This window comes from Sphaeramia orbicularis, chromosome 16 (assembly GCF_902148855.1).
Source record: "Sphaeramia orbicularis chromosome 16, fSphaOr1.1, whole genome shotgun sequence".
Classification (NCBI taxonomy): Eukaryota; Metazoa; Chordata; class Actinopteri; order Kurtiformes; family Apogonidae; genus Sphaeramia; species Sphaeramia orbicularis.
The window spans coordinates 33,824,669-33,848,565 of record NC_043972.1 but is presented as its reverse complement, the minus strand read 5'-3'; the positions used below and the strand labels follow the sequence as shown (position 1 = coordinate 33,848,565).

The following is a 23,897-nucleotide window of genomic DNA, read 5'->3' as shown; positions in this document are numbered from 1 at the left end:
TCTGTGTGTGTCTGTGTGTGCATGCGTGTGTGTGCGTGTGTGTGTAAAGAGAGAGAGAGAGAGAGAGAGAGAGAGAGAGAGAGAGAGAGAGATAGAGAGGGGGGCAGTAAACCCATTTTAAAGCTATTGAAGGTCATTGTCCGCTCAGTTTTGTGCATCCTAACTGCTGTGTGGACCAGCAGATCAGCCACTGGCGTTTATAGATCTGTGGATGACATAATTCAGTCTATCGCACAAATAACATATTATCACCTTTAGACGAAATAATTATGACAGTAATAGTCAATTATGGACCAACCGATTGGCTGCAAATCCTGTCTATATTGATCAGCTGATACTGACCTGTAGATATGTGATTTAACATCTCTCTCTCTCTCTCTCTCTCTCTCTCTCTCTCTCTCTCTCTCTCTCTCTCTCTCTCTCTCTCTCTCTCTCTCTCTCTCTCTCTCTCTCTCTCTCTCTCTCTGCGGAGCTGCACTCGTGCTGTTGCTGCATTTCCCAGAACTACCAGCGCGGCTCTCATCATCACCACAGAGGAAAAGTGTCCCACTGGCGCTCCATAGAGTCGCTCTCTATCAAAAAAAATCGACATCAATAACACACATAACCTGGTCATGGCTAATAGGCTACTTACAAACGCACAGCGCTGTGCGCACAGCACACGCTCCAATAAGCACATCCAGACCAATATGATAGAGAAGGGGACGGGAGACAGGCGGTAAAGACGCAAAAAACTGAAAACCCTGTTCGGTGGGTCTTGTGGCACAGCCTAACACTGTGGCAGATTTCATCTTGCGTCGATTCAGACATGATCCGACATCATTGTGATCATTGAGGAGTTTGGTGGGATGCGACAAGTTGCCTGCGTCGGGCTCAGTGTGGGAGAAATAGAAAGAGGAGCAGACAGGCAGGAGAGCGCGCGGCCAACCGGAGGGGAGGGGGAGACGCATTCTCCCCGAGTACACACAAGCAGCGGCCACATCCACTGTAGACAAATCCGTGTTCAGTGACGTGTTTTCTATTAGCCTTTTTTTTTTTTTAAATGCACGTTCAACCCTTTTCCATCTCTGACAGATTTCAATTTACAGAGTAGTCCCTTTACGCGCTTCTTATTTTCGTTCATTCCCATCATCTCTTTGTATTTATTTATTTATTTTTTTGCCTCGATAGACCCGTTATTTAGCCCATCCACCGTCCACCCCTTCTCTTCTTATTCCCTCCATCTCCTTCTCTTTGGGAGTGCGACGCGCTGCTGATTCTCTGAAATAAGAAGCCTGCAGGTAAGACCTCTCCGAGCTTCTATAATGCCCAGAATTACAGTGTGTCAGGGCACTTTGGACTTTGCAGCCTGATGGATCTCAGTTCGTTCAGTGTAATTTACATGCCACATTGATTTGTTTCACGTTGCCTTCAACTTAGCCCACTACACACAGCGCAGACTACGGAATTTTGAGGAAAAAAATCATAATTATAATATTTCGACTTCAGCCACCTCTCTGATTAAATGCTGAATGATCATTTTCCCACCTATTTGTGAGGGCCTATAATTAGCGTCGGTAACGTCTATTATGCAAATGAATCCCTTATAATAGCTCGTTTGAAGCCCTCCATGGATGCGCACCGCAGGTGTTGGGACTAAAATCTGTGTTGTATGAGCTGAAATGGCCGGTTAGTTTTCCATCATCCAGGAGTTATTTCTGTTCGTGTGCGTCTTAATGTGTGATTTGTGTCCCGGTCTCCTGAGTTTTCTCTGAACCGGGCGCTTGATGCTAGGCGTCCATTTTCCACCGTGTAGCTAATGCAGGCGGTGGGATGTGTGGAGCTGACTCTTTTAATGAATGCACCACCGTCCGCATCACTACTTGAGCTTTGCACGCTCTGAGCCCCGGAGCTCCGAGCCTGTAGGCGTCTCATCACTGATGTGCTCATCTTCTGCTGGATCCCTCCCAGTGCAGGGCCAACATCTGAGCCTCACGTTGGACCCGGGCCACATCATGTTATCTTATGCGTTATGAGATTAACTTTCATTTCAGCCCACTGTCTTCTCCTGTGCTCTCCCACATCCAGAGGTAAAGGGCACCAAACATCTGGCACCGCATCAATGATTCATTTTTCAGCTCAACTCAGATCACATCTAGGCTAAAGGTGTAATGAAATGTCTGAATTGGAAATGCTAAAGGAGTGTGCACTGCAGCATTCAGGAGTTACTGTGCAGTCCAAAAAAGTGCAGGGTTTCAGTGGAGCTGCAGCTATAGGCAACTTTTTACTGAATGTTTTCTTTGAGGAAATGATTATCTGATGTCCAGTAACCAAATATGGTACATACAGGTGATGTGCAGGTGTTTTGTGAGTGGTGACACATATTTTTCTGTGAGCTTTAACATTCAGGGGCTGCATTTCATCAATAAAGACACATTTCTTTATTTTTCAAACCAGTAAGTGACTGTTAACATCTGGACACATATTTGGGCACATATCGTCAACATGCATAGACCAAACTTGATGCTGCTGGTATGACAGGTTAAACTTCTGAATATTATATTACATAATCTCAACTATAGGAAAGTGCTAGTGTGCACGTGGTGGATCCTAGATAAACTGTATTTGTTGTGTATACAGGTATACCTGTAAATGCCTCATTTTCCCAAATAATTATGAGCCAATGTGTACACATAGAAGTACATGTGTGCTAGTCATTCATAATGAGTGCAGGTGGGTTATAAATTCCTGTGGATTTGTGGAATTACTTCACACTTAAAATTAACCATCAGTTAAGGAATTCTGAATTCACAGCTATGTCATAGATCTATTGATACATCACAAAATTAGCTGAATTCCACAAAAGTGCTTTTCCTCTATGTTTCCCTGTAAGAATAACCACTCTAATATACATAGGAGGTTTTTCTTTTTTATCAATCTAGTCATCAGAGACAAATATTCACATTTCACTGCATGATTTTGATGGTCAGATGCAACACACGAGTCTTGACATCATACAGGAAAATTACTGTCAATAGTGGATTTGCTGTAAATCAATAAGCTGCCATGTCTCACTTTGAAAACTAAAAGCAGGAAGGATCAGTTTGTTTGTTTTTTTATTTTGCCTTTATTTCCTCTCTTCACTCTGTCTATGATGAAACTACATTGCACAAAATTAAAGGCCAACTCCACAGTCACAGTTACATTTAACTTTCTATTTCAGACATATTTTAAGGCTAATGTATGCTTTCACCAAATCTTGGTTCTTTTCAGTGTTGAAATATAGGTTAACATTTAATATATGAAGTAAGTGTGAATTAAATGTGGACTAATCTCATGAAGCCACAGGGATCCATGAAACACATTGTGTTAATTCATATGTTAAGTCATTCTGAGATAAGTATTAGTAAAGATAACTTACATATGATTGTACCATTATTATAAAGTTTAAACATGTAACACTGAGTCATTTATTTCAAGTTTGACTGTGGCATTTTTCTCTTTAAAGGCCATAGAGCTTTATTTATGTACACTCACAAATGAAATGTTGTCCAGATAATGAAAAGAAATTCTTTTCAACAAACTGCTACCATCAACTGTTAACCTCTTTATCTGTGATCAGTAAATCTTTTATTGACGTGTGTTTGGCCTGGTGGTGTGTTGGACACGCCCCCTCAGCCCCTCGGCCTTCGCCATCTGTACTATATGTGTGTGATGTGTGTGTGGCCATGATGATTGTCTGTGTTGATTTTGGATTATTTTCAAAAGCCTGGCTCCTAAGATCTGCTGTTTACGCTGTAAGGTGACTCATTGCAGTCAATACTGGTGCGTAGCCCACACAGGCTCTGGTTGTGTCTAAATGCTGGCAAATCAGTAATCATCTAGTGCACAAAGTGGATCACAACAATCACTATCAAATGTAACTTCTGAGCGTTTACACTGGCTTAACTTTGCCACCTTCTAATTTCATAGCCGGTTGGGTGGTCGTGTTTGCTTCTGTGTTTCCGTCTCTGTGGACAAGGAATTCTGCAATGATCATCACATCTGTCATGTAGCCATATTTCAGAGGATCAATGCCTTTACTGCAATTCTCTTGATGGTCTGTTGCTTCACAGTGTTACTCTGTCTTCAGACGGGAGCTCATGAGAAATACCAGCACTGTATGAATAGACACCCACCATGTAGATGTGATATGATGGCGCCATGTTAAAATATTAATTTCCACTCACATCACTGCATAACACCTGGTCTCTGCACTTGTAGATTAATCTTACATGCAAATAAATAAATTGCTGTACTTGATACTTCACACTGATTTAGCACACAGCACTGAATCAGCATGAAAGTAATCATAATCATACTATTTTGACAGATATTGTGATTGTGGTGTGAGTCATGATTGGGGTGGTAATTTTTGCATTCCACTTTCACTGAAAAAAAAGGAAAATGATGATGTGATTTTTGCTGGAGTCTGTGCCAAATGAGCATTTTTTTTATTTACATCTGGAGAACATAATATATTGGCCATAGCATCATGGGAGCACTACAATGCTTCATTTAGTGATAAATAGATCACTGTGTTAACACTTAAAAGGAAATTAGGTGTAATTGTAGTTATGTTGTGACACAGTTTACCTTTATCAAATAATTTTAGCCCCTATTGCACTTTCAGAAATATTTTGTTCTTTTTGTGTTCAATTTTCTGAACTTTCTAAAAGACTCACATCTTAATGGCTTTGACCCATGCTTCAGTTCACCTCTAGCTCTGGTGCTTCTAAGTGATTGGTGGAGGTTGCAAGAGCCTCGGATTGAACTATGCCGTGCCAGTGATATATTGTACAGCGACCTGTCAGCACAGAGGCGTGCAGTGTAAACATACAACAGACATGGTGTTAACGTGTCTGACAGGCAAGCATGCTCACTGGACTGGAGACACACAACATGGTACCTGTGACCAGAGACTTATCACTGATTACAACTGCATCTATATGTTGTTGTGTGTGTGTTGGAATCATAGCTGTATGGAGTCTAGATTATTTTAGTTTGCAGAAACACAAATGACTGAATGACACACCTATAAGCTTAGTGCAAAAACAAGTAGCTGAATAAATGAAGTGGGAAAAGCTCTATGATTTAATAATCCATTAAGGTTACTGTGAAGATGTAAAGATTTTATATTTTTGGCTGCGGTTGCACAAAACAACTAATTGCCTTGGAATAATAATCAATCAGTACTAAAAAAAAAGTCCTTAGCTGCCTCTTTAGTCTGTGTGAAGGGCTGCTGTGATAGTATCTCTGATAAGTGCACATATTCAGCCTTTCCTTTAGTTAATTTCTTCCTCATGTGCTGCAGCGGGGTAATAAATGAACAACGCACCTCTTGGTACATAAAAACTTGTACATTTAAATCCTCATCTTCCCCATCTTCTGCATGATCTGCTTTTTAGAGGCAGTTTTTTGCGTGCACGGTTGCGTGTGTCCATGTGTTTAAGCATATGTTCATGGGTTCATGAGCGTCAGGTCATCCAGAGACACATTATTTTGGGAGCCTCTTAGACCAAGGTGTTACTGTCACTGCCTCCTCGGGCTGTTCTGCTCAGACAGCCAGGGACTCGGTCACATGCAATCTCGGGATCTTGGTGTATTCTTCAGCACTTTGAAGTGTCTTTTAAAATGGCCTATTTTGTTGCTGTTTTTTTTTGTCATTTTGTCAGTTGTGTGTAGAGGAATATTGGATGCATTTGATTTATATGTGCTTGCATGCCACAGATTTGTTTGTGGATATTCTTCTATGCACCTGAGTGTATGTGTTTGTCCCAGCAAGGATGTGAGTGTGCTTTAGTGGGTACTGAAATAAAAAAAAAAGTGTGTTTGTGAGGCCGAAGCAGTGAGCCCAGGTGTGGAGCTTTTGCTTATTATTAAACAGAGATAGCATATCATGTCCTCAGAGTTATTGCTCTGAATATTTAGACCTTTTTTTCTTAATGTCCACTGCTGCCATGAAGCACTCAGAATAGAATACGCTGCTTGTATTTTTAGCACTGTCATCATAAGTAGGCCTAGTGCATTTTTTTTCTTTTGGTCAAGCAATCAGCATTAGCTTATGTCATTTTCACTAACTACAGTCCTTGAGCTCCTGTGTGTATGTTTTCTCTTGCACGTGCAAAGGTCTCATTGAGGTGGTGTTTGTGTGTGTTGTGTATACACATTCAGGACCCTTGCTCTTCACATGTGTGGAAAATCGTATTACAGATGTCATCATTTATTCAACAAGCAGTTTGGTAGTTGATTTATGCAATGAATAGCTAATGGAGCAGCTGCTACAAAATTCAAATCCCCTGTGTGATTTATGGCTGCATTATTGGAGCCACATCTCATTGGCTGAGCTTATATTTTACACAAGCAAAGTATTCTGTCGTGCTGGAAATGAGTCAGACAGGTAGATCTGATTACATCTGAAGTTTTCTGTCAAGCGAGGGCCTGGTCCTATAATGGTCTCTGCAGCAGCTAAATCCACAAGCTATGCTCTTGGCCTTTGATGCTACAGTACATCCTACTGCAGATAATTGGCCTCTGGCTCCCTCTGAGTGTTCACAACATAAAAGTATCACTGTAAGGTAAGGCTAGCTGCTGAAAGCCCAGTAATATACCCACCACCAACGTGAATATACAGCTTAGATTCTGAATCCAGTTTCTCTCCATTTGTGCCAAATCCATCACCATTACTCAAACCCATTTAGTTAAACTCTCACGTTATTTTTTTTTTTTTTTATTGCCCTCTTGTTCTTTCACACTCTCTTACTCTCATTCCCCTCATTCCCCTCTTTCTTAATTATTGGTAGAAAAAAAGAAATTAAAGATAATTAAATGGCAATTATCATCCCCCACACAGGGGAGTTTTTGCTAAAGGGAATAACTTAGTAGGTTATTGTTAAGGTCATTCATTAAATACTGAAGTCAAAGACCACGCACACACAGACACAGACACACACACACACACACACACACACACGAGATACTGCATTTGTAGGCCTTAGAGATAGTGTAATCCCTTCTGGTCATGTAGTGTCCTAAGGGAGACCCAGTAGGGTGATAAGGTTGGAAGGTCATACTCTGTACAAGCACACACATGCAAATACATGTTAATTTGTTTGCTTGTCACGCAGTATACCCACAATGTATAAAGGTAAATAAATAAGCCACACTGTGTTGGTGTTATTTGACAGTTTACATAATAAGGAGCCTGAACGTAGAGATACGAGGCTAACTGTCTAACTGAGGAGAGCTGAGGGGAACATTACTGGGATTCAATAAGATTGGACTAGACCCATCCTCAGATGCACTGGAGAGGAAATGTGCACACACGTTTAACACACACACCGTCTCTCCTTCCATCTCTCCTTCTGTCTCTGAGGCAGCTCTGTTTTGGGTCTCACAATGCAAACAGGATGTAACCTATTTTGATCACGGTGCCATATTGCATCATCAAATATTAACAGACTTGACTGCACCGCATTATGATCTGCTAAATAATGTTTGCTGAATGGTGTGTGCTGCTTATTTTTCCTCACGTACTGTGTATTTCTTCCCACTGATTGAGGGCTTTCTCTGCTACTCTCTGCTCCTGTTCTGTGTGCATTTGTAAAATCATGTGGATATGTGTGTCCCGAAGCATCTGTATCGCAGTGGCCTCATACATATCTATTGATAGAGCATTAGCACACTGGTCTGTCTGTTTATCTGTCTGGGTTTGAGAATCAGTGCTCCTGGTAGTGACTTGAAATATCCCCCCCTTGTTTCTACCTCTTTTCCCATCTCTGCCCTCTCTTTGCTTTGCTCTCTCTGCCTCTTTCTCCCTCTATCTCTTGCCTGCCCCCCACCCCCCTCGCTCTATGCTGATCCAGACTTTGGAATTCAATGTTGCTATGGTAACAATGTCGGGTTGGTCCTCTCTGCCTCCCCTTCTTGCTCCTCTTATTCAGACTAGATGCAGTACAACTTGCTCTGGTCCTTCTCTCTTTGTAATTCTGACTCTACTGTAATTATTTTATCTGCTTTAAACACTGTGTTGTGGTGGTTCTACTGCATTAAAGTTGCGTTCAAACAGTATTTTATCTAGTTTGGATAAAGAAGTTGTAGTTCTGTCCTTTTTATACAATGCCACTTTTCTTTCAACTTGCAAATTTGTGACCTAATACTACTAAATGCCCTAACAAAACATAAAATGTCCTTGTTTTTTGTCTATTTATGCTGCAGAGCAGTGACCATGGGTTCTCTAGTCCAAGCTTTCTGCTAACAGAGGACGGAGAGTGGCCACAGCTTCCACCAACACAGCCTCCTAGTGAGAACTAAAGAAGAAGAAGAAGAAAAAGATAGAGCCAAAGAATTGGAGGACGAGTGCAAAAAGGAGAGAGGGGAGCGGGTGAAAACAGTCGATGGATGCTGTCCGGATTGAGGGGACAGCAATTTCTTCACTGACGAGGAAAAGAAAGATTTCAAAATTGAGTCGAAGGATAGAAACTCACCATCAGGTGAGTCTTAACTCATTACACTTTGCATGACACTGAGTTTATTTGTCATATTTTATCAGTGTGGAAGAAAAACTTTGGATACTATAGGTTGTACTCCAGGACAGTTTATCCATTTTATGTGAGAATTGTGTGGATCATTTTCCAGAATTTTTAGGGTTCCCTCTACTAAAATTGTGCTGAAATTATACATTCAGCACAATTTTTGCATAAAAGTTGTTTAATTGTCTGCACATACGGTTAACAAGAGAGTAAAGAAGTTGTACAAAGTATAAAGTTATGGATGACATAACAGAACATCATGCCTTTTTAGAGTATTAGTATGTAAAAGGATGAAAAAAATGCATATTTTACCAGTAATCATGGAGCAAGATTCAGCGTGATATTAACAGTTGTGATTCATTGTATTTGGAAAGCTTGCAAAAATGTAAGAAATAAGATTCCATCTGCTGTAATGACTCACTTTTATAGCTTATATTCAGTACCGGTGCAGTCATCACCCATAAAAAATACAAAAATGCAAATACAATATGCTGTTTTTCACTGTATTCATTCATTAACCCTTTAAACCCTAACCCTAAACCCTTATTTTGACTATAAATAGGTTAGAAAATATGCTGTGAGTGAGTCTGTTTGCCCATTTTTACTTCTTCTCCAGCTTCTAGTACCAGCATAAGTGAAATTACAGTAATGACCCAATAAAGCCAATAAAGTGCAATGTCTCAGCTTTCAGAAACCGTTGGAAATTTCCTAATGGCACAAACAGTGAAAGAGTTACAGCCATCCAAAATGCATATGCAAAGGGTGTGTTGGCGTTGACACGTCAGGTTTTGAAGAGTTAAGTTGAAATTAAGTGGAGCAGTATGTAATTCTTTATGATCATTATCAGTGTTGTTAATTAGTTTATTATAGTATTAACTAATGTAAATAATTGTTGATAATAGTTAAAAGTAATGTCCCTAATCTAATCCAGAGTCCACTGATACTGGACCTTCCACATGTGTTTTTAAGGTATAAAGATTATATTTCGCTAAATTTAGAGTCATAAAACGCGGACGTGTTCAAAGCAGTTTTCATTGTATAGTAATGGTTTCCTTATCTTAGTTAACTTATTTGAATAGGCGTTTTAGTTTAGAAGTGTTTTTGGATGGCTACTAGTATCAACAATCAAATACTTTTTGGTAAATTTTTGGAAACATTGCTATGGATGTAGTAAAATGAATACTTGATCTATCACTAAACCAAAATGGTGTTAGATTAACTGTTCAAAAATGATGGCAACATGCATGAAAAGGTTACCATAGTAACAGCAGGACACTGAGCATTGTGCATTTATTGATGTATGGATCACACTGACAGGCTGTAAGTGAATGATTTGAAGTCACATGTGTGAGATTGTGTGTATGTTTGTATGTTAAAAGGTGTATGAACACACACACACACACACACACACACACACACACATCGCCTTTATAATAAAGACTACAGCAGTGACAAGGTGATCGACTGTGTGTTTGTGTATTCACCTCCAGGCCTGCTGATTCTGAGGGGATAGAATGGTGTCAGGGTCATGAATATGGAGTAGACTGAGATTGGGAGGGTGTGATCTGTTGTGTTTCACATCAGTTCTGTCTTGTTAAGCCGAGTCAGCAGAGTCGTCCAACTCTCCTCCAAGGACACATCATAGAGCCACTTATGCACCTCCCACATCCGCCTCCACCTCACTCTCGTCTTTCTCATCACTTCCCTCTTTTCCTCCCACCGGAGGCCTTCACCTCCACTTCCTCTTACCTGCATGTTTGCTATCGTTTTTAATAACATTGTCTATTATTATGAACATACTCCTGCTTGGTTATTCTATCTCTGCATCCCATTCCACAAAGTTATTTGATGCGCATTTGTTTTCCTCCTGTTTCTTCTTATTTACTCTCCTGATGTCCACATTTTCTTCTTCTGTCTGGCTTTTTCTTTGAAGGCATGGTGTGTGAGAAGGGGATCCAGATCCTTCTCACCACCGTGGGGGCATTTGCTGCCTTCGGCCTGATGACGGTGGCAATAGGGACGGACTACTGGCTGTACTCCCGTGCCCTCATCTGCAACAGTACAGCCAACATCACCCAGGATGACCCCCACAACAAGGACAAGAAGGATCCAGGGGCGCTTACCCACTCTGGACTGTGGAGAATATGCTGCCTGGAAGGTAAAGAGGAAGTTGAAGAAAACATTTTGGGTTTATGGGAGTGTTTTGGATCAATGGTCTACATGCAGGAAAAGGTTTACTTCAGCTAAGATTGTTCTTTTCAGTTTGCAGAGATGTGGGAATACAGCTCCGGGTTGATCTGCTTGTTTTTAGCATTTAAGGAGCATTAGACATTAAGCAGCGTGAACTGAAAATTTAAGGTTAGCGCTGCGATTATGCACTCTTTAGTGAATAATTGCTTTATTTCTTGTATTTAAGTTAAGACAGAAGATAGTAATTGCTTCCATTTTTCTCTGTGGAATAATTTAATTTTGAGCTTTAAATGGTTTTGGATTTGTCTGTCTCAAAGTAGAGTCAATGGAGGATGACAGTAATTCAGCCCTTTAACAAAGAAAACACATGAATTTTATATACTATCACCCTGTGAGTCCTGAGAAACAAGTGTTCATAACTGTACACAGAAATTTAGACATTCCTGTGGTTTAGACTGTAGGTACGTTTTGCAAGTGGGTGGCAAAGGACACAGAAGATGTCCAAGTGATCTCATCAGCTCCTACTAATCTTGCAGTGGTATTAAAAGTTGGAAAATATTGGCAAAGATTAAAAGCAAAAGCATTAATTCACACACTGATGCTTGACACTACAGATGGGTGATAAAGTAAAAGTACATGTGTCAGGAGTGGTTTCTTCCAGAAGATAATGTGCCCATCCACAGGGAACAAAGACTCACTAGATGATCTGTATGAAAATGATATGAATGTGCTGTGGCCTTCACAGTCACCTGAGCTCAGCCGAAATGAACAGCTATGACAGATTTGTGTGGTGTCACTTGCCAACACCAGATGAGGGAATATGCTTTGGGAATTCAATGACTTGAACACTGCAAAAAATGCCCTGCTAGAAATAAGCCTAATATTCCTAAAATCCAGATCAAATTGGCTTATACTGAGCAAAAAATCTGCCAGTGGGGTAAGAAAAAAATTCTTGGCAAGAATTCTTAAAACAAACAAAAAAGTATGTCAACTATAAAACCATAATGTGCCTTAAAACTAGACAAAAATGCTAGAATTTTAGCAAACAGTGCTTAGTACAAGGAATAAATCACACTCATTTAAGACAGAATTACTTTAAATGAGGAATTTTAGTCTCTGACTGAGCTGGTTATAAGAATTTAAGTCTTAAAATAAGAATGACAAGTAGAAAAAAATTCTTGAAATAAGCAATCTTGATGATTTGCTGAGATAATTTGTAAAATATTGCCATACCTTGTCACTAGTAAAATCTGGCTTGATTTTAGCTGGAAAATCTTATTAAGAAAAAGTTTGATTTTTTAAAAAAATTTTTTTAAATAAGAATATTTTTCTTACATATACATTTCTTGGCAAGTTTCTTTTTTTCTATTTAGATGAAAAATAAGACATGTTCTGGAAATAAGGCTTTTGTCACTTTCCTAGAAATCATTTTTTGCAGTGTACAATCAATGTTCAGGTGTATTGAGGCTGTTTTTGCAGCACACAGTGGATCACCACCTTAACAACATTCATAATGATTAGTTTCTTTAATTTTGTCACCCATTTTGTGTTTTATATAGAAAGATGCAGTGTAGCTGGATTATCAGTAATCTTTCTTTGCATGAACATATACACATTCCATTTGGTATTTATTAGACTGTGCCATAGCGGCAAGAAAACAATTTTGCATAATTGCACCATAATTACATGATACTGAAGCGTATCCTTCATACAAAATAATCCATTAATCATTGTCACTGGATGAAGCTGCTCAAAGAAAAGCCCATGTCCACACTGTCTTCTCCTTCCAAGTGGCAGAAGCTACAGAAACTGGCAGTAGCCATCTCTCAATTTTCAGTTTGTCACTGCAAGACAAGCTGCTAATTCATTATACATTACACTGCCTGGCTGAATCTCAACAGTAGAGGCTTGAGTGGAGTTAACAGTGGAGTAGCCACAGCCAAACGGGTGGTGTGAGTTCTGTACGTTTGCTCCCGTTCAGGAGGTAGGGATTCTTCTGTCGCCAGGAAAACCTCTTGGCTGTGCTTATAAAGCATCCCCTGCCCGTCCTGGGCTTGGTCATTGTACAAAGCTAATTTGTCCTCATCTTTAAGCTTCCTGATAGCAAAGCAGCCAATTAGAGATAAGCTCTAGCCCTTGCAGCACTGCTGCAGTGCACCCCCACCCACTCCATCCATTGCCTCACTCTTTCAGTTCCTGCACTTGCTATCCCTCTGTTTCACTCCCCTAAACATGATATTTCATCTTTCACTGATATTTCTTCCTCTTCCTCTCTCTTTCAGCCCTTTCCTCTCACATTGTGCTGCAGTAAAGCTGACAGTGTCTTGGCTTGGCTTAGGGGTCAAGTATCCTTGATGTCTGTGGAGTATTCAGCCAAGATAGATGCTCAGAAGTCGTGCAGTGATGCAGTGAGGTGTAGCTGGAGTGGAAATGCAGGACATGCTAGCACTAAAAGATTTATGCCCACGGGTGGGTGGCATATTATGCTGAGGATAGAGATGTGTCCTCTTGAGCTCTTCTGCAGGTTTACTTCAAGTGGGGTTGCTATGAAGCACCTGCTAAAGATTATTTCCTTTTTTTAAGACATTTTAGTCTGATGCCACACAAAACTGCGAAGTTTGATGCATAACAGCACAGCTCATGGAGCCACTTAGTAGAATTACTTGTCCTGCAGTGGTTTAGTGGCACTAAGGCATTTAATATATTAGTTATAACTCCTCCAGTAAACATATGCTTTTAGAAATTGGAGGATTTCTGCCAAATATGCCTCCTCACAGCAATGCTTTTAGGTTTGAAAAAAGCCTTGATGATGTACAACTACCAGATGACTAAAGTCTGTTGAGCCTGTGTCTCACGATAAAAACACTGATCAGTGTGGCTCAACTGACGTCCCATCCCTTTGTACCTCCATCTGTTTCTTTACAGACCAACCTGTGGAAATATACAAGCTATGGGAAAGCGACCAGCTCATCCCACATCTGTCCGTCTCTCCCTCAGTCTGTGTCTCTTCATTTCATCACCACATCTTTCTCACAATCCATCCATCAGCAACAGTGGTGTGCTGTCATCATTTGTGCCTCCTTTCGTTCGTCTGTCTGTCCACATGCAAGACCCCGGCGGACAGTTATCTGTCTGCCCGTGTGTCTGCATACTTGTATGTATTTACATGTGTAAATTCACAGTGTGTGACTGCATGCTACTAACTTGCATTTCCTAGAAGGGCCTTTGTTGTGTTATTTATCAGTGTATTAAAATCTTAAATTTTCACTACACCTTGAACATATGCTTGGTTACAAAGAAGAAACATTTCTAATACAGATATGACTCCTCAGATGTCAATCAGCTAGTCCCTTTGGAGAATATTTGCTGCTTTCTTTTGTTCGGGTTGCTCTTTGGGGCGTTATCTTACATCTGTTTCTCTTCTTCCATATCTCAGGAGTGAAGAGGGGAGTGTGTTCTCAAATCAACCACTTCCCAGAGGATGCAGACTTCGATCATGATGGGGCAGAGTACGTCCTACGTAAGTCAAGACCAGCGTTTCTTAACATAGAGGGACAAAGAATAAGAAAACTGTTGTTTTTTCAACCCTTTTACTAGCGTAAAATGTTGCAACTGCCTGTTTCAGCAAACCATGGATATGTATAATCTCAAAATTTCAGAACTGAAACTTTAGATGGAAAATTGGTTAGCACGTCCGCTTCACAGGTAGAAGGTTGTGGGTTTGACTCTCAGTCGAACTAGAGCTTTTCTGTGTTGAGTTTACCTGCTCTCTCCACACTGCCTGAGTTGCCTCACATGCCCTGGTGTCCCCCACCATTAAAAACAGGTTTATATAGGTTAATTCTCCTGTCACTGCCCTTGACCACAGTGCTGATGAAGATCCACAGCTTGGTCCCTGAGTGCCTTCAATGGCAGCTCACTGCTCCTAATGTACTAATGCCTATGCTAGGTACTGTGTGTGCATTAGGATGGGTAAAGTACAGTGACTGATTTTCCCTATGGTTGTAATAAAGCAAGTTAACCTTTAAAAACATTTGATATCAATATTTCTAGTAAGTGTTTATAGACAATTGTATAGTGTTTTAATGGCTTGTGGTGCTTTTCAGCTGGTTCTCAGAGGTATGTGGTTTGATTTAGAGGTAGATAACAGGGTTTGGTTTCCAGACAATGTCAACGAAAATATGATGAAAAATGACTCACAAAATATTTAGTAATATTCAAAACAAATCACAACCTTTCCTCAACTTGAATAGTGTTTTATTTTGTAAATCCAAAATTTAGTGAAATGTAGGCTGTCTGGTCCAGTCCAATGTCCTGGATTTTTAAGAAAAATCTCTCCATTATTAATTACAGTAAGAATGTATGTAACTGTGTTTTGCACACTGGCAACATATCATCCTTACAGATGAGTTGATTTATTACCTTTTAAGCTCAATGTTTTAATCTGTACTTCTTCAAAAGGTTATCTCAGCAAGAAATAAACATTTAACAATGTATGCTGAAAGTCAGGGAGATGGGGTGCCCTAGTTCATGCTCAGTGCCCTGCAGTGATATCTTTCTGCTCTATGATATGCTACATGTTTGCCCGTGCATACATAAAGAAAAGCCTGTGTTCTGTTTACAATGTTGCAGAGGCATTTTGCTGGCATTTAGGTGGCATTTTCTCTCTTGTGGCCTAGTTGTCCTAGATGAGAGAAGAGTGTTGATGTGTATGTGGACATGTGTGTGTGTGGTAATTTTTGTGAGAACCAGTTTTAATTTTTATCTACTGAAGTGAGGACCTGACCTACCAAGAGGGGACATTGTGGCACATCCTCATCTTCAGCTGGACATTGAAAGAGCGGTATGAGGGTCTTAGACTTTTTAGGGTTAAAATCATTTGGGGTCAGGCATCCAGTTGCAATGGTTAAAGTTAGGATTGCCTAACAATGGTGTCTGAGAGAGATATTCCTCTACATTTGTGGGGTTTCAAGAATGTGAGTCAACTCATTGTGCAGAGACAGGACTATTATGCTGGACACCATAATGTAAATCATAACATTTTAAGACGAAGACCAGGATTTGGAGCAGGTTTGGTTTAAGTCTTCAGGAAATTAATGTAAGTCTATGTAATGTCCCCACAAATGATGGAAACAAGGATGTGTGAGTCTGAGTGTGTGAGTGTGTGATTTTGTGCATTTGTGTGCATGGTTTGGCAGACTCCCTGAAAGCATTGAAGACCACAAGGGAAGAGTTTGATTCAATCATGTGCTTTGCTCTGAGTAATTAATTTCTTCACCAAGAAATCTGTGTATATATTTAATGGAGCAGCTTTAACCACTTTTATTTCCTTTGTTATTTTATTTTTGAATTGCTTTCATCAGACTTGGGTTAAGTAGTATTAATTCATTAACGCGTATTTGTTATTTCTTTACTCTGCTTGGAAAGAAGACAGCACCAGATGGACAAGATTTCCAACAGACTTTTCAGATATTGCCTTTTTCCTCCTTTCCGTTTTTTGTTTGTTTTCTTTTTATTTTATTTTTTACCTTTTCTGTAATGTGTGCTCTGTGCAGGGGTAGTCCGGGCTTCCAACATCTTCCCCATCCTCAGTGCCATCCTGCTGCTGATGGGAGGTGTATGCATTGCTGCTAGTCGTTTCTATAAGAGCAAAAGGAACATCATCCTCGGGGCTGGAATCCTGTTTGTGGCTGCAGGTAACTCAGAAATACTGCGTGTGCATGTGTGTGAGTGTGCAGGTCTGTTTATAGGAGTGAGTGGTGGTCTGGAGAATATTATGTGTCAGCACTTTTTATGTATTGTTTGAAAGTATCAGGCTATGTTTAGGTTCATCTGTCAGTTTAACAGAGGTTTTTACATTTGTTCCATTATCTTGGCAGCCGACTTTATTGACAGTGGTAGAAGTCATTATGGCTGTGTTGTGATTCAGATCTTTTTTTTTTTTTATGACTGTGTGAGGAGCACAAACCACATGGAATCAGATTATTTCACTTCTGAATGGGCCACTTCAGCTGTTTTCAGACTAGAAAAAATTTGTATTTGTTACTCAGATCTTTTAAGCAGACTGTCCACAATGTTACTTGCAAGTGCATGAGTTGTGGTGGTGACGAGGTACATGTCAGCAGCAGAGGTGTCAAAAGTATTCACCATCATCACTCAGGTAGAAGTATAGACACTAGAGTTTAAAAAGACTTCTGTAGAAGTTAAAGTATCAACTCAGGCTTTTTACCCAAGTAAAAGTGTAAAAGTACTGGTTTCAAAACTATTTAAAGTATGAAAGTAAATATAAGGGGGAAAAAATGCCATTAGGACAAAAGCTTAGGTGATGCCGCACGGGAGGGGCCTATAGTGCACTACCCCACCTCCCCAAAAAACATTTTTCTAAAGGCCATAATGACTGTAATGTTTTATTAAAATGTTGAAAAATTTGGGATGCACTAGGTTACCTGTTTCAGCCACATATATGCCCATTGAAAATGAAGGCATTTTAGTACAATGCAGATGTATTAAAGAACCATATATGTGTACTACTGAGCATTAACATGTGTTTCATGGAGCGGAAGATATGGTGACTAGTTGACTGTAAGTATTGGAATGGTGTCAAAAGTCAGGTGCGATGGATCGCATACAAACCAATACGGAGTTGGAATGGTATATCAGAATCAGAATCACCTTTATTGGCCAAATACGTGAACACATACAAGGAATTTGGCTTCAGTTTTTCTTTGCACACATTTCAACATGAACCCAAAACAAAATGAACCCAATTACACTTGAACATAGACCTAATATAGACAAACATTCGACTAGAAACAAGGACAACAATGGGATGAGATATACAATGGATTTATATTCTAATATGTACAGAGTGCAAAGTGGAGTTTTATACAGTGAGTGGATGTGTACAGGGATCCAGTCTATTAGAATATATGTTTATGTATATATTATTTACAGTGTGTTTTATATTGCAAAACGTACAGAAAGTGCAAATTGGAGTTTTTATACAGTGAGTGGATATGTACAGGGATCCGGTCTATTAACAATATATGTTTATGTATATATTATTGTATTGCAAATTAGTCAGAGTTTCTCAGAGTTTTTATCCAGAGTGTAAAATATAAGTTTGTGAGTAGGTGAATTGGAGTCAGGGGATACTGACACTGGATGGCTCTTAAAGTGTAAAGTATGTGTATACTTCTCATCCAACCACAATCAAATTCACTCTATCCGCCAATTTACCTGGATATGTTTGTTTGTTTTTTTTTTTTGTTTTTTTTTTTGAATGATGACAAGCCGGAATGAAAACAAGCTGAAATGAAAAAGGAGTAACGAGGCTACTTTTAAAATGTAAGGAGTAGAAAGTACAGATAATTGTGTGAAAATGTAAGGAGTAGAAGTAAAAAGTCGGCTGAAAAATAATTGCTCCAGTAAAGTATAGATAACCAAAATTTCTGCTTAAGTAAGGTAACAGAGTATTTGTACTTCAGTACTTGACACCTCTGCATGTCAGTAACTACATAGCTGAACTCTGGTGATGTGGTTTCATGTTTTTAGCTCCAGCTGAAAAAGTCTGTCCCTTTTTATGTCCATGGACTGTTTTTCTCCATGGTGTAGATATAGTATCATGTTCTGCTCAGCATTCACTCTGGACACTGTTAATGTTTGTCACGTTCCAAGGGATGCAAGACACATCTTCAAATCCAATATAAGCTGAGACACATTGGTAAAGATCTGACAGAAATTGCATTTCAAACCACCTCCAAATGTCATTTGGATCTGATTTAGAAAAATTAGATTTCACATGGCTTTTTGCCATTCAGAGGACAAAAATCAATCCAATTACACTCTGGACACACCAAAGAATAGATTTAGGTTAGAAGTTTCATCAAGGCTTTCCATATGGGGTCAGATGTGGTCAGATTTTTTTTTTTTTTTGCAAACCCAGCTAATTGCCACAGTCATTTCAGAATTCATTCAGCTTTGCATGAATAATTCTATGCATACATTATTTGAGAAGAATATATCCCAATTCTGGACCAACATGTGTCACACAGTGAAAAAAATATGTCTCTTCCTCGTCCTCATTAATATCAGCTCACAAAATCACTGGCTTTCAGAGCATATCAGTTTCTCAGTGAAACTCCTAATGACTTCAGTGACCTCCAGGTCTTCTGTATTATCTTCAATATGACAGCGTACAGCATGGGATTTCTTTGTTGTTTTTGCTCATGCACATAGGTCCATTCAGGATTGTGACCAGTGCACAGTGGAATCTGATACTGACACCATGAATGAGTAAAGATCATACCCTGAGTCAAACAGATGTGTTTTATTTATTTATTTAAATTTTATTTGATATAGATGTTACATTTATCCATTGTTACATTTAAAATATTTAATTAATACAGAGTATATAGCACTTGTTGCAGACCATGTCTCTGTTTAGGCTTTTAACCCTCTGGTATCCTGCCCAGAGAGGCCCGTCGTAATCACCCAAACTGTGTAATCTGCATAGCACTGTAGTAAAGTCAAAATGTTTTTCATTCAATTAGTTTTTCAGGTTTTTTTCATTTAATTTTTTTTTTTTAATTTAATCACCTTGAGCCATAAACAAAAACACCTTCTTATCTTAAAATTTTTAACCCTTTAAATGTCGTGTTTGTAACGTAAACAAATAATTTTTTTATGCATATATATATATATATATATATATATATATATATATATATATATATATATATATATATCACATAAATATGTTTTTTTTTTTTACTTATTGCAGTCTGGCAAATGTCAGTGATTAACTAAAACATTGGTTAATATAATGATATTATTTTAGTAGCTGGGTCAGAATTTTAAAAATCCTGAAAAAATCAGCAACATTTGAATTCTGACATAATACAAATTGTGAAAAATATAATAACCTTTTTAAACATGAAGTGCAAAGTGTGCATTATATGCTCACCCAAATACCGGAAGATTAAGACGCAATGCTATGACAAAAAAACAGTATGATAAAACAATATTCAAATCAACAAAGACTACACATTTGACAAAATATGTAGACGTTGATACAAGTCCAGAAAAAGTCAAACAAAACTGCACGTTACATAAAACAAGAGCTTGATATTACTTATGATTCTGTGTTCACAGATTTGTTGCTTGGGCCACAGTTTTGCTTCATATTTGATGTTTTTAATTCTGCTGCTGAGGTATTTCAGATTTAAGGACCGTTAACTAAGACGGAAGACTGACCAAAGGTTCTGCATTTTGCTGGTTTGCAGTCTCCACCAGTAGCTCCCCTTTTGGTGGTTCTTCTACTACATATGTCAAGATCATTTGACCAAACATTTGTGGCACATGTCCATTCACATGCTTGTCGTTGCTGTAGGTGAGTTTGCTGAGTTTATGTAGCTCTCCTGTAAATACAGTATTTCTGTGCTCTCTCTCTCAGGTCTCAGTAATATAATTGGTGTGATCGTGTACATCTCTGCTGCACTGGGGGACATCTCCCCTAAGAAGGATGAGGATAAGAAGTGGCAATACTCCTATGGTTGGTCCTTTTACTTTGGGGGTCTGTCCTTCATCATGGCTGAGATGGTGGGGGTCCTGGCTGTCAACATCTACATAGAGAAGAACAAAGAGCTACGCTGCCGCTCACGCACCGACATTTTCAAGAGCACCACACACGCCATGCTCCGCCTACCCAGCTACCGCTTCCGCCGCCGATCCCGCTCTTCCTCCCGCTCCACTGACCCCTCCCGCTCCCGAGACCCTTCACCTGTAGGGGGAGGCGGGGGCAAGAATTTTGGCCTGCCCCCCTCTGCGCTGCTCTCCCAGGGTCCCATCTCAGTGTCCACGTTGCCTAACCCCCACTCTCGTTCCCACACAGCGCTGGCTGGAGGTGACATCTCCCTCTACACGTTGTCCCGTGACCCCAAGCTGGGGGGTTTGCCACCCATGTACGGAACAGTGGACAGGGCCACACTGTACCAGCTCCACAACTGCTTCCCAAAGGATGGAGGTGGAGGAGGAGTGATGATGAGTGGTACACTGCCCTCACTTAAGTCCCACAATCCTTCCAATTCTTCCAACTCCAATGCACCAATGCCCAACTCGGTGGGTTCTGGCCCCCCACCCTTCACCTCATCCACAGTAGACAGGGAACGAGGGATGGGGACCCTGGACAGGCTGAAGGGAGACAGGGAGAGCAACTCTAATACCCTCAATAGGAAGACAACGCCTGTGTAGACAGAAAGAAAGGATGGAAAGGATGATGAGATGTAGTGAAAGAGGGAGATAGAGAGGGGCTCTGTGTTTGTAGGAAATGATAAAGCAGACAGACAGACAGGTGAAAATGCTGTATCTCTCCCTCCATGTTCACTGTTATTTAGTCTACTCAATCTCACTGAGAACAAAAAGATGATGAGTAATAACAGAATGATAATAACAACAACAATGAACTTTCACAATAAAACTATTTTGATATTTTAATGTGCTAGAAATGATTTATTTTGTTAATGATCAAACGCAATTAACCTTGGGCTATTATGAAAATGTTCCAAATATTTTTTGTGCAATATTCTTGCTGATTTAACCCAGATCATCATTAATGTAAATTGTTGTTGTGATTATTCTTAGCGTTATTACAGGCTAGCTGTATTTGCAACATTATACTTTGGAATGAAACTTTAATTTAATATTTGTTTTTGTTTTTTTCCTTTTTTTTCATGACTTTAACTGTGAATTTCTTCCATGCAGAGCCACTGGGACTGTCAGTGAGCTGTGTGTAACTGTGTCAAAAGTGTCAAGCATGAGTGTGCACATTACGTGGGTGATTGAGAGCCTGTATTATTTTTTAACCTCCATATTACGTAATTTTCATCGATAACATGAAGTCAGATGTGAATACTGTAAATTGTCTTCCAATACTGAACCAGAAAGAAATGCAACAATAACGTGAGTGACTGAAACAACTGACCAACTTCATTGTTATTACAAGTCTGAGTTTTCTATGAGCCTCTGTTAGTCTTATTTCCATTCTACTCAGTGTTAACAGTAGTACTTGTAGCTATAGTCGTGTTGAAGATGTTTGTTCTTGGGCATTAACAGAAACCTCTGTCTGGAGGAAGCAGAAAAAAACACAGAAAATACATTTGTACAGAATCAGGTAATGATTGCTGCCTGAGCAGAAAAACAAAAACCGAATCATTTTTCTATGGAAAGTTCCCAAAGTGAGACATGCAACTCATCACTTTCAGTGGCATTGGCAAAAAATACAATATGTGTATGTGGGTTGAGAGGGTTTAAAAACATTATAGAAAAAATAAACTTTTCAAAAGATACATGTACATTGTAATTTACACATACATATATTTGTAAAGTCTATAGATACATTTTTCGGGACCACTGTTCAAACTGGGTATGCATTTTGAGCAAGGCGGGTTTGGCTGAAGTGTTTTGTTCCTGTGTACGGGGGGCCGTCCCTGGACTCACGCCCACATTCGGTCACATAATTAGTGTACCTCTTCTTTGTCACATGACCAGAGTCGACTCCTTAACTTCTTCCCTAAGATTCTTTTCACTGTGCTTCCCCACTTTGTGACCGCTGACTCCTGCGTCTGAACTCTGAGCTGTTTATGTTTATGTCGATGAGAATGTAAACACATCGAAACACCCCCCACTGTCTCCTTTAAACTGTTCAGAGTGACTGCAGATCCGGGCTGAACCATGGACACCCTGCTACATGATATAATGAAGAAAACAAAACAACCAGACGCTTCCAGATTCTATACATTTTCATTTCTTTGATTTCATTTCAGAAAAAGAATAATGTGATAAAACTGCACACAGATAGCATTTATGTGGGCAATATGAATAGTATGTAGTTAAGAATAGATATATCTAGGCAAATGACTATGGTTTATCTAAATGTGTGATAAACTTAAACACTGTATTGCACGAAGTTTATAAAAAAAAACAATAGCAGACATTCACAGACTGCTGTCTTTTGTTTCTTTTTTTGCTCTTTTTGTCCCTTGTCCTTCTTTTAACATGTTTAATTATCTGTATATGTTCTCATTTTACTGTTATTCCTGAAGAGTATCTGGACAGAGGATGGAGCAAATGCATGGGTCATCATTAGTGAGCAAACATTGCTCTTAGCAGTTACTCGGGGTCTCTCAGCCAATATTTGGTGTGCTGTGATCCTAACATGACTTTGACCTTCTCTGTCAGACCTGAGGCTCATAATATTTGCAAATATATGGATAGTGCCAGATGGGTTGTCTTTGCCAAATAGGACAGAGAGAAAAAAATGAAAGTTAAACTGAAAGTTAATTCACTAGACTTTTCTGTGACCACTGCCCTACCCGAGCATGTCATTCTTCTGTGATATGCCCATCTGGTGCCTCATGCATTTGTTTGCAACAACAGCTAGGTACTTTCAAGGTCTGAGCTGGTTTCATCAACTCATCAGCCTGGGGAGTGGGAACAATCCCAAACTAAATCAAGCTGGAACAGTCCCTTCAGAGACAAAAGATGATACTAAAGATACAGCAAAGAGAGTTTGAAAGCAGCATCACATCTTGACAACGGGCCTTAGATTCCTATCGGTCTTCTTAGCCATTTGAGGATTAATTATTTTGAGTTTTCTTTCCTGCTATTATCATACCTCCTGCAATCTAATTCCAGTTACAGTGATGCAGCGATGAGAGATTCAAGAGGCTGCCAAAGTAAAGTTACGTCATCTGCAATACAAAGGTCATTCATTTTCATCATTTAGGTCATTAATACTTTGGAAATATATTTCTAATAGCAGTGCAGGTTTTGGTTCTTTGTGAGTACACAATCTATCAGGTCTTTTATTAATATTTCCAGGAAGTATGTTTCCATGGACAAACATTCAAGTAGTCCTCATGCCCCCCTAGCCACACCGCCTCAGTAGAGTTATTAACAGCTATATATACAACCAGGATAGTGTGTCATGTGGATTCAGTTTCTGCCCACTGGGAGGTAAAAGCATGTATGTATGCAGGTGAGTGTATGTAACTGTAACAGGCCACTCCCAGCTTACAGAGTGTGACTTACTGGGATATGTCCAGTCTGATCGGTCAGTTGTGGGAGTGGGTGTAGCGGTAATAACTGCTCCCTGGAGAC

At 39.6% G+C, this 23,897-nt stretch overlaps 1 protein-coding gene across 1 annotated transcript; it reads left to right on the top strand.

Annotated features, from left to right (window-relative positions):
• Nucleotides 1-941: 941 nt before the first annotated feature.
• Nucleotides 942-22,739, top strand: cacng8b (calcium channel, voltage-dependent, gamma subunit 8b). The gene is made up of 6 exons (XM_030157915.1): nucleotides 942-1,280; nucleotides 8,236-8,510; nucleotides 10,483-10,707; nucleotides 14,176-14,259; nucleotides 16,295-16,435; nucleotides 20,194-22,739. Exons 3-6 carry the CDS (start codon nucleotides 10,485-10,487, stop codon nucleotides 20,988-20,990), a joined length of 1,245 nt encoding a protein of 414 aa, XP_030013775.1. The 5' UTR covers nucleotides 942-1,280; nucleotides 8,236-8,510; nucleotides 10,483-10,484; the 3' UTR covers nucleotides 20,991-22,739.
• The last annotated feature ends 1,158 nt before the right edge of the window (nucleotides 22,740-23,897 follow it).

Excerpts from the sequence above, each read along its gene's own strand:
- cacng8b (XM_030157915.1), top strand. The coding sequence starts at position 10,485 with ATGGTGTGTGAGAAGGGGATCCAGATCCTTCTCACCACCGTGGGGGCA. Across the intron at positions 10,708-14,175 it reads GAGAATATGCTGCCTGGAAG|GAGTGAAGAGGGGAGTGTGT; the intron begins GTAAAGAGGAAG and ends TCCATATCTCAG. Across the intron at positions 16,436-20,193 it reads AATCCTGTTTGTGGCTGCAG|GTCTCAGTAATATAATTGGT; the intron begins GTAACTCAGAAA and ends TCTCTCTCTCAG.